Below are 16760 nucleotides of genomic sequence, written 5' to 3' on the forward strand. Positions count from 1 at the left end.
AATTCTCCTTTCCTCTCTCTTGGCAGCTTTTCTGCTTTACCTTGCTCTTGACCATCTTCCCCAAAGTCACTAGCCTTTCTACCTAAACCTTACACTTCTGAGGGTTACTACAGTGCCCATTGTCCTCTGAGCGTTCTTAGAACAAGGATGGGAATACTGAGCAAAGCCAGAGTACATTTAATAGCTCAGTAATTATCAAACCCATTGAAATGTGCAAAAAGCTTTTTTTCAGCACGAGAAACGTATAACACTGTACTATTATCTAATAAATATATATAAGAAGTTAATCATTATCACCCTTGAATAAAGGCATAAGGTATCACAGATATTATTATAAACATAAAATAAAAATAGATTCCAGATATTGAAAGAAGATGAATAGACAGTAAAAATGCTAATTATATGTGGTAATGATATACTGATGAGGAGAAACTTGATAATCACTTGTTTTTTTTTTTATCTAGGAAGTTTTGATTTTATTGTTAACCAATATATTGATCTTTTAAATTATAACTATATTAATTTGTTTGAATTTCTTTAATATTTAACATTAGAAATTCATCTCAACCAGCAGTTCTATAAGAAATTTCTGATCAAGAAACAACATTAAACTAACAATGAGCTTGTTTGTTTGAGTTATAATCATGCATTATGTTTTTTCTAAAACATGAGATCAAAATTTAATGCATTTTAAGATAGAAGACAAATATACAGTTATTTAGTATCTAAGTAATGCTAACCATTCTTAGCAGTTATTCTCTGTTTTAAGACAAAAATAACCAGGTTTGAGGTTAGAGCCCTGTACCAAAGAATTAAACTGTGTCTATGTTGCTAATGGTATTTTAGAATCAAATTTAAGAGATTAAGAGAGAGTAAGAGGGCATTATATACTTTTATTTTTTGCACTTATTTCTTTACATATGGACAGATGATCTCTAGAGCTGACTGTAATTATCTTAATCTTAGAAATGTCATGAGCTTTTTGGGAATACCAGCATCTAGAAATAGTGAAAAGGTTAATATTCCTTTAAAGTCTTAAACATTTAGTTTATTCCATAATGGAAATAAGCTCACTTTTGCATTCTAGTAACTAAAAGAAAAAATATGTCCATCAAGAACATTTTGCTTAAGCCACATTCTTACTATTAAATCCAAACTATTAAAATTTCCTTTTTATTCCTTTTGTGTCTAGATCTAGCCTCAAAAGGAAGCTGTCTTCAAAATGCATACTTTCTAAGCATAAAAAGTTTGTGGTAACTAAATTTAAAACTGTATAATTTCAGAAGTACATAATATTAAATTTTGTGAGGGAAAATGCATTTCTTTTCTAAAATGGTGATGAATGTTAATAATTATAGTTTTCTGTTGTGCATTTACAGGCAGATTGTTAAGTGCTAATTAAGGCTCTTCTATTGTTCTGCTTGATGGTGTCAGTTGATTTTCAGTAATGTTTGGTTTATAACTACAAATTGCTGAAATGCCAAGATTCTTCAAGTATTAGCAAGGGCTTGGTTTTGTTTATTTTGTTTTAATTATTTCTATTTTAAGTTTTAAGAAAGGGAAAAGATTCAGGTAAAGTTTTTTCTAAAAATACTCTTATCAGTAGTTCACATGCATATTAGATTTTTAAATGTTGGCTATCTGAGTTTAGAGTCCTAAATTTAAAAAAAAAAAGCCTTTTCTGAAAATAAGGATATTTTGTGTATGTTTACTTATAAATGTTGTGTGAACTTGAGTGTGTGATGGGTGGGTGGGTGGTTGGGTGTGTGAGAGATTTTGAACCACAAATCATTTAGAGACCTATGTATGCCTTTATTCCTATAGGCTGGACTGTTGAGCAGTTGTCAGCGGATAGATAGGTCATTCAAAAGTCATAGGTCTGCAGTTTACTATCTTAAAGTGACTCTCTCTGTTTTCCTACACCTTACCAAAATCATCATCTTCTGTTTCTAACTTATTCTGGACTTATTTCATAGGAGTACATGGAAATTAATTTTCTTTGATATGTGTGTCTGGTCTCCAAAGACTACCACCAAGTTTGGTAACTCATTAAGAGGACTCACAGGACTCCACGTATAGTTGTACTCAGCTATGATTTATTACAGCAAAAGGATGCAAAGCAACATCAGTAAAGGGAAAGGCACATGTGGTGAAGTCTGTTGGAAACCAGGTCCAGGCATCCAAGAGTGTTTTCCTAGTGGAGTCACAACGGTACATGCAGGTCCTCCTGCAACAAACTGGGATAGTATGCATGAATGTTATCTGCCGGGGAAGCTCATCACTTGCTCCATGCCCAAAGTTTCTATTGGAGTTAGATCATGTAGTCACCCTCTGCTTAGCGTGTTCCAAAATGCCAAACTCCCAGAAGGAAAGCAAGTATTTAGCATAAACTGTATTGTTTTCATAGTTTAAGCACAGTAACCTACTCCTGTCAGGTTGGTGGGAACATTTCCCAAATCCAAGTTCCCAGATGCCCGCCAAGGGCTAACCTTGCAAACAGGACATTTTAAGGATAGCAGTCTCAGGTCTGTTATATTAACTCTTTTCTGCACAATGTGCTTTAAAGGGTAGCTTTAACTTTTGGGGGGAATATTTATTCATTTAATTCTGCCATTCCAGTAATTAACACAAGCCATCTATGAAAGGTAAGATTTTGACCTTGACATAGATGTTTCACGCCCTGTTCTTTTGTTGGTAGTATCTAGTGGGTATAAGCCACATTACAATTGTCCCGGTGTACTCTCCAGCAGTAAAATCACTTTATCTGCCATTGATATTTTGATGATATTACTATAACAGTTAGATGCCTCATATTTCTTTGGTAATTTATTTGCCAATTTTTATTACTTTTATGCTACCTTCATAGCTTTCTGGAAAAAATACGAGGGGAGTAAATTTATCATTCATGTTTCAGCCTGTAAGTGAAATAAAATCTTTTTTTTTTTCTTTTTTTTTTTGAGAGGTAAAGGGAGGGAGAGAGAGAATCTTAAGCAGGCTCCACACCCAGCGCAGAGCCTGACACAGGGCTCCATCTCACAACCCTGAGACCAATACCTGAGTCAAAATCAAGAGTTGGATCCTTAGCTGACCAAGCCACCCAGGCGCCCCTAGAAGTAAAATCTTTATTGTCTATATGTGTAACTTCAGTACTACTTAAGGTGCAAAGTTGTTGTTTCAATATCATTTATTAACCTTGCATTTTGGAGACTGGAATACTGTTAATGAAATTGTGAACACAGAATCATAGAAATGGAAGAGCCCTTAATAAGCAGTCTAACTCCATTCCTGTTAGCCAGGACACATGATGCAAAAACACTCCAGAAGTGGTCCACACAGTTCTCAGGAGCCTACGTGGGTAGTGTAAGTAAGCCAGCTATCCAAAGGTCTTCCTAGATTGCCTATTTTACTAGTTCTTTGCAGATTTAGAGAACAGTTTTAAAAATCTTTCTTAGGAGCACCTGGGTGGCTCAGTCGTTAAGCGTCTGCCTCCGGCTCAGGTCGTGATCCCAGGGTCCTGGGATCAAGCCCCCACATCGGGCTCCCCACTCCGCAGGAAGCCTGCTTCTCTCCCTCTCCCACTCCCCCTGCTTGTGTTCCCTCTCTCACTGTGTCTCTGTCAAATAAATAAATAAAATCTTTAAAAAAAATAAATAAAAATCTTTCTTAAATCAACTGCCGGATCAGTCTTTGGCCTTGTCTTAGCCAGATTGAACCATTCTACTTTCTTTGACCTTTTCTCAGAGAAGTTGCAGCAATAATAATTTGCCTTTTTGTTAAAGAAAAAAAAAAAAGGAAAGAAATGCTAGCTTAATCTAACCCAGGCATTCTTAACCTAAGAGTCTGTGAACTTGGAAGGGAAGAAAAAAATTACACATTTTCCCTAACTTCTATCAGAAATTTAGCATTTTCTTCCATTACTTCATCACACTTTAAAAAAATAATTGGATAACTATTTCAATGTATTTCCTTTATAAGCATATGTATTTTACTTTATGCATTTAGATACATTTTGAGAAGGGGTCTATCGGGTTCAGTAAAGGCCCATGGCAAAAAAAGGAAAGAAAAAAAAAAAAGGTTACACTCTGATAAGGGCAGTTGGCTAACCTTTAAATAAAAATCTCATGATTGTGTTTTGTTTTGTTCCATTGAAGATAACAATGACTAATATACTTCATTTAATGTACTGTTGTGCTCTTAGGTTTATGTACAAGTTAATAAAGAAGCAGCAGATGATAAAAATATAGCAAAATCAGCACATGAGTTCTTCCAACGATTAGAACTGGGTGACACACAAGCACTTGCACTGTGGCAGAAATTTCGGGACCTCAGCATAGAAGAATACGTGCGGATTTACAAGGTGCCCACCTACTCTCCTGCTCTCCTGTGATGGGGTGCAGCTCTTGACGGTACTACCGAGTAGTGAAGATGCTTCTTTCTTTTTTTTTTTTTTTTAAGATTTTTATTTTAAGTAATCTCTACACCCAACGTGGGGCTTAAACTCAAAACCCTAAGATCAAGAGTCCCGTGCTCTTCTGCTTCTTTTTTTTTAAATAGGCTCCACACCCAACATGGGGCTTGAACGCACAACCCTAAGATCAAGAGCCATATGCTCTACTGACAGCCAGCCAGGCACCCTGTGAACTTCCTTCTAAAGTTCGTGTTTTAAAACTAGATTTGTGGGTGCCTGGGTGGCTCAGTTGGTTAAGCAACTGCCTTTGGCTCAGGTCATGATCCTGGAGTCCTGGGATCGAGTCCCACATCAGGCTTCCTGCTCAGCAGGGAGTCTGCTTCTCCCTCTGACCCTCCCCCCTCATGTGCTCGCTCGCTCTCTCATTCTCTCTCTCAAATAAATAAAATCTTTAAAAATAAATAAAACGATTTGTCATTCAGTTGAAAATTAGGACTCAAATACTATTCTTTGGGCTGGAAGTTAGAGCTTTGAAAAAATCCTGTGAACTTCACAGGCAAATATCAGGTGGCCTTCTGGTCTTTGTTTCAGTCTGGCTTCTCTTTTCTCTCTTCTGTTCATTCCTTCACTTTTTCTTAATCGTTTTTTTCCCCCTTTCACTTCCTTAGGCTTGTATGTGATACATATAAATTTATTCATTTAATAACCATTTTAGGGGGTGGGGAAAATACAACAGTGAATAAAGAAAATATAAGTCCTTCTGTCATGGACTTTACAGTCCAGCATGGAGACAGAGAGCAAATTAACCAAATTAAAGACAATGGGAATTCAACAAGAACATATGCAGTCTGTTAGGTGGTAATGATGCTATGGAGAAAAATGAAGCAAGGGAGGGGAGATGGAGTATACTGTCTGTGGGTGGAATGAAAAGAGTTTTGTCAAAGAAATCCACACAGCTGGAGTAAGGAAGCAGGATGAAGAGCAGAAGGAGAGGAGCTTGAAGAGGTTGTAGGGTGGGGCATGATGTGGAACATTCTCCAGGGCTGTCCAGTTTGACTTCTTGCTGTGATAGAGCTGTTCTGTGATGTGCTGTCCAGCATGGTCGCCACTAGCCTTGGGTGGCTGTTGAGCACTTGAAGTGTGAGTAGTGTTACTAAGAGACTAAATTTTCAATTTTATTTAATTTGAATAGCCACATGGGCTGAGCAACTGCCGTATCGGACAACACAGTACTATTGTGAGGACTTGACAGGTGTGGGAGGAGTTATTAGAAGGTTTGATGCAGAAGAGTGACTTGATTTAATTCTTTTTTTCCCCATCTGTGTGACAGACTGTAGAGTATCCTATCTTGGCTTGTAACTTTGTTTTTGAACCCTTTTAGCGTCTAGGAGTACACTTTGATGAATACTCTGGAGAATCATTTTATCGTGAAAAATCTCAAGAAGTCTTAAAGTTGCTGGACAGTAAAGGACTCCTGCAGAAAACAGTGTACGGTTGGGTTACTATTCTTTAGTAAAGTTATTTCTTCCTTGAAAAAATTGGTATTGGTGTAGTTTCTCAGGACAACAGAATGTGGTGTGCAGCCTTCCTGGCATTCTTTATAGTTCTTTTTGCTGTGCAAAGTACTTTTCTACATACAGTATTCTGCCATGAGAAAATCCTGGTAAGGCTGGAAGAAATGTTTGCTCTTCACATGTGCAGAAACTGAAGCCCAAAAAGTACAAAAGACCGGCCTGCTGTCACACAAGCTGATAATGATAAAACTGGAAAAAGGAAATAGAACTCGCATCTTCTTACTCAGCCCTGCCTTTTTAAAAAACCGTATCCTGTTCAAAATGGATTTAAGGCGCCTTATGTAAATAAGTATAATACAAACTTTTGAAAGATTAAAATGAAGAAATCAGGAAGCAGGGGCAGAAAAACTAATATGGAATCAGGAATGATAGTGGCATGTCGTATATTGGGACGCTGTTCCCTTACTTAAGCTAGATTTCTAATTTAGCTTTGAGCTTCCTGTCAGCCAAACAAAATAGTACCAGTCATAGGAGGCCAGGCATCTGTAATATAGCAGCAAACCAGTTGCTTAGAAGTGCCAGTTTTCATAGTACCAAAGAGTACTTTCTCTCATCATCTTTATGAGGAAGAATCGAGAATGTGGTTCGTAACATCCTCAGTAATGTCCCTAAGGCAAATTCTTAGATTGCTATATACAGATTCTAATTTTTGATAAGACAGGGAACACAGTAACAAAATTCCAAGGTTTATTACTCAAGAGTATTTTTTGGCGTGTTAAAAAGTAGCCCAATATTGAATACTATAATTTGAATTAGAAGAATATGATGTTTCATGGTTAAACTGCGGTTGAAATCTCATTTTTCAACTGGGAATGTTAAAGACTTATCTAAGTACCTTATCCAGGGTAGCTACAGAGTTTAAAAAGACAGGATAACCAAATATTAATTACATCATACCTACCTACTCTTAATAAATTCATGGTTAGATTCCTTCTTGTTTTTCTTCATTGTTGGTTATACTGCTTATTGTTAACTTACGTAATAAAAAGTAGCTTCTGGTTTGCCGAAGATAATGTTATAGATACTGTCCTTTTAAAGGTCTGAATTTATTCTGTTTCTTCAGAGTTACCTTTTTTGTACTTTTAGAAAAGGAACAGCTATAGTGGATCTTTCTGGGAATGGTGACCCCTCCTCAATTTGTACTGTAATGCGAAGCGATGGCACTTCTCTCTATGCAACCAGGTTTGTATCCAGTATGAAGGTCAACATCAGAATGCATATGACTTCATGTTCTTTGTTGTAGGATCAGTGCTAAAACAATCATTTTATCCTCAAAGCTGTTACCCAATCCTAGTTTCTAAATCTCTTGCTATCATCACTTCAGAATGTATTTATTGGGTTTCTGTTTATTGCCAGTTATAGTCCCTGGAAAGTTTTGATATCATCAGAAAAGTGACTGAAAAAACTATTTACAATTAGTTAAACATTATAGGATTTCCACAGCTGAATACATTGTTCTACAAACTGTAAAACTGAGGTACCATGTAATCAACTATAAATATTTTCCAATTGTACATTGGCAGGAAATGTATACTAGAAGGTGGTCATAGTGGCTCAGTGCTGTCTTCTCTCTGTCAAGACCATCTTACATGCACATAAGTATCAGTCTTCATTCTGACTGATAAAGTTGGCCAAGGGAGAAGTAGGCCATGTTGCCTTTTTTTTTTTTCTTCTTCTTCTTTCTCCATGACTGACCCCTATGGAAAGGAACGGTCTCTGTTAATCAGTAAGAACTGGATTTATCAAGCACACTTATATCTGGGACAAAGCCAATAGGAAGGAGAAGATAGGACCATAAAAAAGGCACACAAGCTGGGGCGCCTGGGTGGCTCAGTCGGTAAGCATCTGCCCTCGGCTCAGGTCATGATCCCAGGGGCCTGGGATCGAGCCCCGCATCAGGCTCCCTGATCGGCGGGAAACCTGCTTCTCCCTCTGCCTGCCACTCTCTCTGCTTGTGCGCTCTCTTCTCTCTCTCTCTCTCTCTGGCAAATAAATAAAATCTTAAAAAAAAAAAAAAAGCACACAAGCCAACACGGCTATACTCAGGCTCTGTTGGCAAAAGGCTGTAGTGTCTTCCAGGCTGGAGTTTTATATTGGATCATAAACCCACTTTTATAGCATAGTTAAAGAAATGATATTTACTGTTCTTGTTAACTGTCATTTGTTCCAGACAGCTTTATACAACCATCTGATTCTCTTCCTGTGCCTTAGAAAACTGATCCCTACTTTCTCTACTTTTTGGCATTTCCCTTTATCAGTTCCATACAATTGGAGTTAGGAAGTGAGAAGAACCTATGTATATAAGAAGTACATTTCTTTTTCTAGATTAAAAAATAATAGTAGAAAAATATTTTGTGCCAACCAATTATTGCTGGAGAGATTACCTAAGAAACCCTTGAGCAGTGGCTATAAGAAATGTTTACACTCAGATCAGACACTCCACATCCTAATGATTACAGCTGTCCGGATTCAGTTATCTGTCTTGGGCTAACATTCATTAGGTCTAGATTTTTCTGTGTATTTACCTTAATACCTATACTTTGTCTTTTCTCTTTGGGAGAATAATTGTGTTTTTTGCCACTTGTTGAAATGTTTGATTTTTCACCTCTAACTTTAGTTTCTGCCCTTTCAGTGGGTTCGTTAATAGAATACATCTACATATATGGATGTGAACGAAAGGAGTTGTTAGAACAGACAAAAGTGCAGGAGAACACTGACAAGAGCACAGGGTGAGGCTGGAGACCTAGAGTTTTGTTCTGAGACCACAACTACCACTTACCCTCCCTGGGCCATGGGTCCCTATTTTGAAATAAAAGGCCTGAACTAAATGACCTGGCATTCATTCCTGCTTTCAAATTAAGGTTCTACAAACTCAACCTAGAGCTCTTTTTTTTTTTTAAAGATTTTATTTATTTCTTTGACAGAGACACAGCGAGAGAGAGAACACAAGCAGAGGGGGAGTGGGAGAAGGAGAAGCCGGCTTATGGCAGAGCAGGGAGCCCAACCTGGGGCTCAGTCCCAGGGCTCTGGGATCATGACCTGAGCCGAAGGCAGACGTTTAACAACTGAGCCACCTAGGAGCCCCTAGAGCTTTTTTTTATATTCTTCTTTTTTATTTCATTGGACCAAAAGCCTTCTCTTTGTTTTGTCCTTGGCCCAAATCAAAAATCCAATAGGGGTGTACATTTGTGACTTCATCTGGGGGATAATCTATACTTGCGTTCACAACCTTTTTTTTTTTTTTTTTCATTGTAGCCCTGCTGTCAGGAACCTTTTTAGCCTATTTTTCCTACTTCCCCACCCATGAAATTTTAATATCACAGATACCCTGTACATCTGTATGTATTCTATGCATGTATGTGCTTTCTACATAAAAAGAGTAAGATTTGGGGGCGCCTGGGTGGCACAGTCAGTTAAGCATCTGACTCTTGGTTTTGGCTCAGATCGTGATCTCAGGGTCATGAGACTGGAGCCCTGCATTGGCTCCACACTCCGTGCGAAGTCTGCTTAAGACTCTCTCTCCCAATCCTTCTGCCCACCCGCCCCCCGCTTGCACGCTCTCTCTCTCTCAAAATAAATAAATCTTTAAAAAAAAAAAAGAAAGAAAGATTGTTGTTCCTTAAGAGCCAGCTTTTGCCTCTGTTGCAAATGCGTGCTCTGTGTTATATTAGGATCGCAAGATAGGGACTAAAGCTACTCTTTTTTTTTTTTTTTTTTTTTGATGATCCCCAACATTTCAAAAGATCTAGGCACTTTTGAAATCTTCCCATGTCATATATTCTTAACCAAAAATAGCTTTAATTTTAAATTTCAGTATTCTCATAATTTCGACTTGAAATTTCATAGTTTATGGTCTGTTTTTCATTCATTCATACTGGACGCAAACTGAGTCCCCCTGCTTGTGTTCCCTCTATCGCTGTCTCTCTCCATCAAATAAATAAAATCTTAAAAAAAAAAAAAAGAGTAGCTAAAAGATACCAGTGTAGCTGCCACATCACCTGTGTTTTGAATATGTTAAGAAAAAAAAGAAAGTATACTGCAGAAAAGTGACACTTAGGTGATTCTTTCCAGTAGAGGCTTAATTAACAAATCATTAAGCATTTACCTGCAGACACTTTGCCTGGAGCTATTTTAGTTAGTTACTACTACTTTTCCCAGAGTTTATATTATTTATTTTGGTTTCCTTAATCTTCCACAGTACTTTTATTATTATTGCTTTTCCCAAAGCTCTTTTTATTACTATTACTTTATATCAAAGTATGGTATTGGAACTATATAATCATGGGTAGTAGGGGGTATAATAGGACTTCTTAATTAGAAAAGCCTCATTACTATTAAATAGGTAAAACAGATTTTTACCCACATCTGCTTAGTAACTCTTAATCTATGGCCTTTTTTTTTTTTCAGAGATCTTGCAGCTGCTATAGATCGAATGGACAAGTATAATTTTGATACAATGATTTATGTGGTAAGTAATCACAATAAAAAAACAAAAGGTTATGATCTCTACCTGATGAAAACTGCAAAGATAGAAATTATATACCATGTTGAAAAACTGGAAAAATAATTTTGTCAAAATATAAAAGGAATTCAGTGTTAAGTTTATTTAAGGTGGAAACCACTATGTTAAAAGAAAAAACTTAAAAGTAAAAACATTCACATTGCATCATAATTTTTTAAAAATTACCCAAATCAGGAAAATGGTTATGTAAAATGAATATGTACAGGTTACCGTAATGCACTTTTTAAAAAATAACTTTATTTTAAATATTTAAGACTCAACAAGTTTTAAAATAGTACAGAGTTTCAATGGACCCTTCATACTTTGTCTTTACCAGGAAACTGACATTGGTAAAGACCTTAAATCCCACCAATTTTGGGGCACCTGGGTGGCTCAATCAGTTAAGCATCTGACTCTTGATTCCCGCTCAGGCCATGATCTCAGGGTCCTGAGATTGAACCCCGCATCAGGCTCCGCTGCTTCTCTCCCACTCTCTCCCTCTGCCCCTCCCCCCGCTTGCACATATATATATTCTCTCTCTCTCTCTTCCTCTCTAAAATAAATAAATAAAATCTTCTAAAAAAAGGAATTCCACCAATTTTTACATTTACTTGTGTGTGGGCCTAGACATGTTGTGGGGGCTTGTGAAATTGTATCACATGTAGATCACGTAACCATCATAACATTCAGAACAGACAACTGTTCCATCATGAAACAAACTCCCTTTTGGCAACCACGTAATAATTACCCTTTACCCTCTACCCTAACCCGTGGCAACCATTGCTCTGTTCTCCATCACGACAGTGTTGTCACTTTAAAAATGTTATATAAATGGAATCACAATAGGTAATCTTTTGAGATTGGCTTTTTTCATTTAGCATAATGAATGCCTTTAAGATCCACCCAAGCTGTTGTGTGCATCAGTAGCTTGTCCCTTTTATTGCTAAGGGTTATTCTGATCTCTTCCCTTTCCTTCCTCTCCATGTGCAACCTCCCTTTCCCCTCCGAAGAAAAGTTGCCATTAAATATCTTAGTAGAGCTGAGGTTTGTCCTTGGAGATAAAGGTCATGATAGCTCAAGGAGAAAGAATTTTAAATAGAATATTCAGGAGATTAAAGTTCGTATTTCCTCTTGACTCAGTGGACTGCTACAGCTTTTACTTTCTCCTCTTGTAGAGCACTTAGCTTAGACCTTCTACTGGCATCTTCTTTGTGTACTTATTTAAAATACATCAGTTGACAATGACTCTAGTGTGTCAAAACTCAAATATTTTGATTTATGCCCCACCTGTTTTTGTAGGTTAACTTATCATTATTTTAAATTTTTTTTTTTTTCCAAGACAGATAAAGGGCAAAAAAAGCATTTTCAGCAGGTGTTCCAAATGCTGCAGATCATGGGATATGACTGGGCAGAAAGGTAATGTCTGCATGGTTCATAACTGTCTGTTCAAGATCATTAAGGATTTGTTAGGTCAGCCAAGTCCCAAAATATACCAAATTGTTAAAGGTCGTCATTCAGATTTCACTTATATATTTCAAGGTATCAGTGTAGAAGCAGATTTGTTTTTTACATTGACTTATGTCCTGGTTATATTCATTTCTAACTTATAAACATTTAACAAATGTGTTATTAGACATCTGTTCTCAGTGGCTTGATTTCCAAAGTTCTTAATCCCTTTTTTTTCCACAAAGGCAACTAGTAATTTAATCACATCATAGTGATTATCGCTGTAAAATGAAGCTGTGTGTTTATAACATCTTTTGTGGCATATAACAAATCATATCTTATTTCAATTGATTAATTTTGAAAAGTCCCTCTAAGAGAGTTGGAAGTTCAGACTACTCTGTGAAAGGGTATTATCGTACACTTTGATCATCTGTTCTTTTCTCTTCCATTTCAGGTGCCAGCACGTGCCCTTTGGAGTGGTGCAGGGAATGAAGACTCGAAGAGGAAATGTTACTTTTCTGGAAGATGTTCTAAATGAGATTCGATCGAGGATGCTACAGAACATGGCTTCTATTAAGAGTGAATTCACTTTACTGTTGTTATAGTCATAACTTATGTGCCACTTGGATGTTTTGCAGGACTTCTGTGCAGCGCGATTGATTTTGACCATCTCTCTCTCACTTTCACTAACCTTGTTAAAAATAGCTCGCACTAATTAGAGATGCCAGAGGTTTTAGACTTGCTGCTTGGTGTCATTCAGTTCAATAATCTGAATTGATATGACCCTGGGCCTCTTTATATGGACAGCTTCAGCGTTGTCATTCCACTCTTGGAGTGGTTATGTGAAATTCCCCTGTTATGTTATAGGAAACAGGTCAAAAGTACTCAGGGCTTTGTTTAACCTTGGAAAAGTAAGTACCAGCTTTAAGCTAATGTCTCATAAGGGATATTTATGAGAAATGTGAATTTGTGTTTCTTTCCTTTTAATGTAGGCAGGGGAGTGTCTTTATCCAAGGTAAATTAGCCCAAATTAGGAAAGTAAATTGCCCACTGTGAACCTGTTTGTTACCGGCAGCATACATTTTTGGCAGATGTTACCAGAATCTCTGATTCTGTACAGTTTCATGTAAGTTAAAGATAGCTGCCTTTTTCTGTTCCAGCTACCAAAGAACTGGAGAACCCACAGCAGACTGCAGAGAGGGTCGGGCTCGCCGCACTCATTATTCAGGTCTGTTAAGACTGCCTCCTGTGAGACCCTTTTGTTTGGTACTAGAACAAACCCCAGTGCTAAAAATGTACTCTTGTCATTCTAGGACTTCAGAGGTTTACTCTTATCTGACTATCAGTTCAGCTGGGATCGTGTTTTCCAGAGTCGTGGGGACACAGGAGTCTTCCTGCAGTACACGCATGCCCGCCTCCACAGGTGAGGGGCGTCTGCTGGAAACGCTGAGCCCCTCTGTCCTTCCCAGGGTGGGGCGGAGCTGGTGTGCTCTGAAGATCAAAGGTCCTGTTTGCTAGGCTTCTCCAATATCTCATATCCAAAACTAGTTAGAAGTACAGTGGGCCACCTGTTAGGTTTGGTTTTTCAAATATTTATTGAGCATCTCTGTAAGAAGTGTTTTTATGTATATTATCTTATTTAGTACTCAGAATAACTCTGCCAAAGAATATACTCCCATTTTCAGAGGAAGAAACAAGAGTTGGGAAAAATTGAGGCATTGTGACAAACTTGCAGTTATGTGTCACTGGATGACTTGTTTAATCCTTTGTTGTTTTTAAACTTTTGATAACAGTTTGGAAGAGACTTTTGGATGTGGTTATCTAAATGATTTCAACACTGCTTGTTTACAAGATCCACAGTCTGTTTCCATTCTCCAGCATCTTCTCAGGTATGGTTTTCTAGTAGTATTGAGTCTGCATCTGCTTAGTGAAATGACTTGATGGTTTGCTGACCACTGGAGTGAACAAGCCATTAGCTAGCTCCTGCCACCAGACAGCACTTTCCTGAAGGTCTGGCCAGAAAGGGATTACCTGCCCTTTGAAGGCGGACAAAAGAGGACACAGTTAAGGTCAGTCCTTGGGACTTAAAAATATCACTGCTGAATCAGTACAGGTGCCTGACATCCTCTAGGTCATGGTATGAGAATGGAAACCTGGTAAAAGCATAAACTTTTAGTTTTGGAAAAGATCTTCTCACCCTCTTTGATAAGTGAAGGAAAACCGCTGCCTGTGTGCAGCTTTCATGAAACCATTAAGTCCTTCCTTCATCTTCCTCATGGTTTCCATTCACAGTCTCAGATATCTACTTGATGCCCCGACACGGGGCAAGGGACCACACGTTTGAGCTCACAAGCATTGGTGGTGAAGCCGGACTTGTCAGGAGATAGTAGACTCTGGAAAGGATGTGGGTAGTTAGGGCAGTTTTCTCTGATTGCCACACAGTGGTCAGTGGCTCTTTCCTGGGATCAGAGGAGTCCGTTTTCTCACATTTGACTCATTTGTCAGAAAAAATAAGCCAACCTGGTTTTCTTGGTATCGAAGGTAGACCCTGTTTGCTAGTTTCTAGATTATGGTCCTAAACATGGCTGTAGGCTTTTTACATTCAATTTAACAGCCTGAGTCCTTATTCTGGGCTAGGCCTAAAGGATATCAAAATGATGTAGAAAGTACCTGCCATCAAGGAATTTGTAGGAAAGAAAAATGTGCCTTTACCTTCAAATGCACACAAGGGTTTTTTTCATAATACCTTCTACTCTTTTTTTAGAGAGAGCGAGAGCGTGGTAGGGGCAGAGGGAGAAAGAGAGAGAAAAACAGGCTCCACGCTGGGCAAGAAACCTGACGCAGGGCTCAGTCTCACGACCCCAGGATCACAACCTAAGCTGAAACCTCGAGTCAGATGCTCAACCGACTGAGCCACCCAGGCACCCCTATACCTTCTACTCTTAATGATGTCCAGTCAACCTTACACCCAAGATCTTAATATCTTAGCTTAGTGTAATATGTGCAGTCTTCCCTTGCCAAATCTCCTGTCATCTTTCTTTTAGGTTCGATGAGGTGCTTTGTAGATCATCTCAGGACCTTCAACCCAGGCACATTGTCAGTTACCTTCTAACTCTAAGGTACTTTATAACCTTGCTGTTTTCAGGTGTTAAAGACATCAGAGACCAGATCTGACAAAGGACCTTTGTTTCTTCCAAAGTTTTCCTATAAACAAATCCCTTGGCCTAAAAAATGAGAGCCTTAAGTTACAGGAATTCTTGCTTCATCTTTGCAAATCAGCAATTAATGTTCATTCAGTGATACAAGGTGCAGTCACTGCAGTCTGGTGATAGGAACCAACAGCTTCATCACAGGTAGTTACATAACAGCACATATGTGCTCAGATAGAGTGGACATAGGAGACAGTGTTAGGGCACTCAGCCCGGCCTTGACGGATGAAAGAGGGCTTCTCAGAGGAGAGGAGTCGATATTAATCAGGAGAAGTAAGGTGGCAGAAAAAGAAAAAAAGCCCAGAGTGGAGCAAGAACATGCTACATTAATGGAACTACAAGCATGGTCCTGGGAGGGGTGAAAAATGAATGAATGAATGTGTCAAGGCCTTCTTGCATGTTTTAAGGCATTTCAGCTAATTTTCAGGGCAGTGGAGTCCATAAAAAGACAGAACAGTGACACAGAGAAAGTCAGCTAGAGAGTAGAGGATGAACTGGAAGGCAAATCGGCTTAATAGGAATTTCTGAGTAGCTGTTTCAGAAACTCTGAATAGAAGTGGAGTACCTTCTAGAGCAGCAGCTGTATCTTCCCATAAATCTATTTAAGAAAGGAAATATTTGCTTTTAGTCATGATTTACTGAAATCAGATTTATTGGTACTGTTCTCGATTATCCTTTTTACCTGTCTTCCCCAGATTTAAATAAATTTTTTCCCTTAAATTCTACCTAGTCAAAGAGAAAGAAGCTAGAAAGTCTAATTAAATGTCAGTTAATCATTGAAATGAATGTCAGAAGCATCATTTCTCTAGCATATTGTTCTATTTGCTGCTCTACTGAAACAGAAAAGATACTTTAGAGAAGGTGGCCAGTGTGTGTGCAGTGGACCGATAACTAGTCTTACCCCGCCTCCTCACCGTACAGAGCGGGGATGTCCAGGTCATGTTCTAGCTTTCATCCTAAAAGATGCCTAAATGAGAAAAACTAATCCTTAGAAAGGAGTCCCCTATCTTTGTGAAGCAGTGAAATCATAATCTTAAGAACTTGAATCTAAAGTTTTAGTTTAATGTGTTTTACTTTTCCTGTTACAGAAAAGCAGTGAATTCAAGTCTCAACTTCAGTGTTGCACACATCCTTTACTGGCTCTGGGCTTTGATTTTCTTAAGTTGAGGGAGTAAGATATCAAGCTTATGTGTTACAACAGGAAATGACGACTGGCCTTCATCATTTCTTTCTTCCCGTTTCAGTCATCTTGCTGCTATGGCACACAAGACACTGCTTATAAAAGACAGTCCTCCCGAAGTGGCTGGGGTATGCTAAGTGTTTTCTGTGTAATCTCTACATCCTCCAGTTAGTGTTACTGAGGCAGTCTTGTAAATGTTCCTAAAATACCATCTTGTGGTTCGGCTACAGTAGTGTACTTATGGACTCAGGTGGTAATTAGAATTGGACTATAACAATCAGTGTTGATATACTTTCCAACACTGGACTATGAAACGCATCTTCCTACATCAAGTGTTCAGGTGAGGAGTTCCCCTCATCTGGAGCTATACTTCAGATATCATGATACCGTCACTCCCACTCCCCAGCTCTTGGGTACCAGTCATATAAGGAATGCTAGGAAT

General features: G+C 38.3%; 1 protein-coding gene across 2 annotated transcripts in view; it reads left to right on the forward strand.

The window, feature by feature from the left end:
* RARS2 (arginyl-tRNA synthetase 2, mitochondrial) overlaps positions 1-16760 on the forward strand; it is a 67125-nt gene that overhangs the window by 48797 nt on the left and 1568 nt on the right. For both annotated transcript variants that reach the window (XM_028108044.2, XM_028108043.2), the window contains exons 9-19: positions 4199-4357; positions 5790-5896; positions 7069-7164; positions 10390-10450; positions 11823-11899; positions 12384-12508; positions 13090-13157; positions 13243-13352; positions 13723-13818; positions 14974-15048; positions 16383-16446. In XM_028108044.2, coding sequence (XP_027963845.1) covers positions 4199-4357; positions 5790-5896; positions 7069-7164; positions 10390-10450; positions 11823-11899; positions 12384-12508; positions 13090-13157; positions 13243-13352; positions 13723-13818; positions 14974-15048; positions 16383-16446 — 1038 coding nt within the window. The remainder of the gene's footprint in view (positions 1-4198; positions 4358-5789; positions 5897-7068; positions 7165-10389; positions 10451-11822; positions 11900-12383; positions 12509-13089; positions 13158-13242; positions 13353-13722; positions 13819-14973; positions 15049-16382; positions 16447-16760) is intronic.

This window comes from Eumetopias jubatus, unplaced genomic scaffold, assembly GCF_037043125.1.
Source record: "Eumetopias jubatus isolate StellerSeaLion01/CBP00866 unplaced genomic scaffold, mEumJub1_p1.0 scaffold_6, whole genome shotgun sequence".
Lineage (NCBI taxonomy): Eukaryota > Metazoa > Chordata > Mammalia > Carnivora > Otariidae > Eumetopias > Eumetopias jubatus.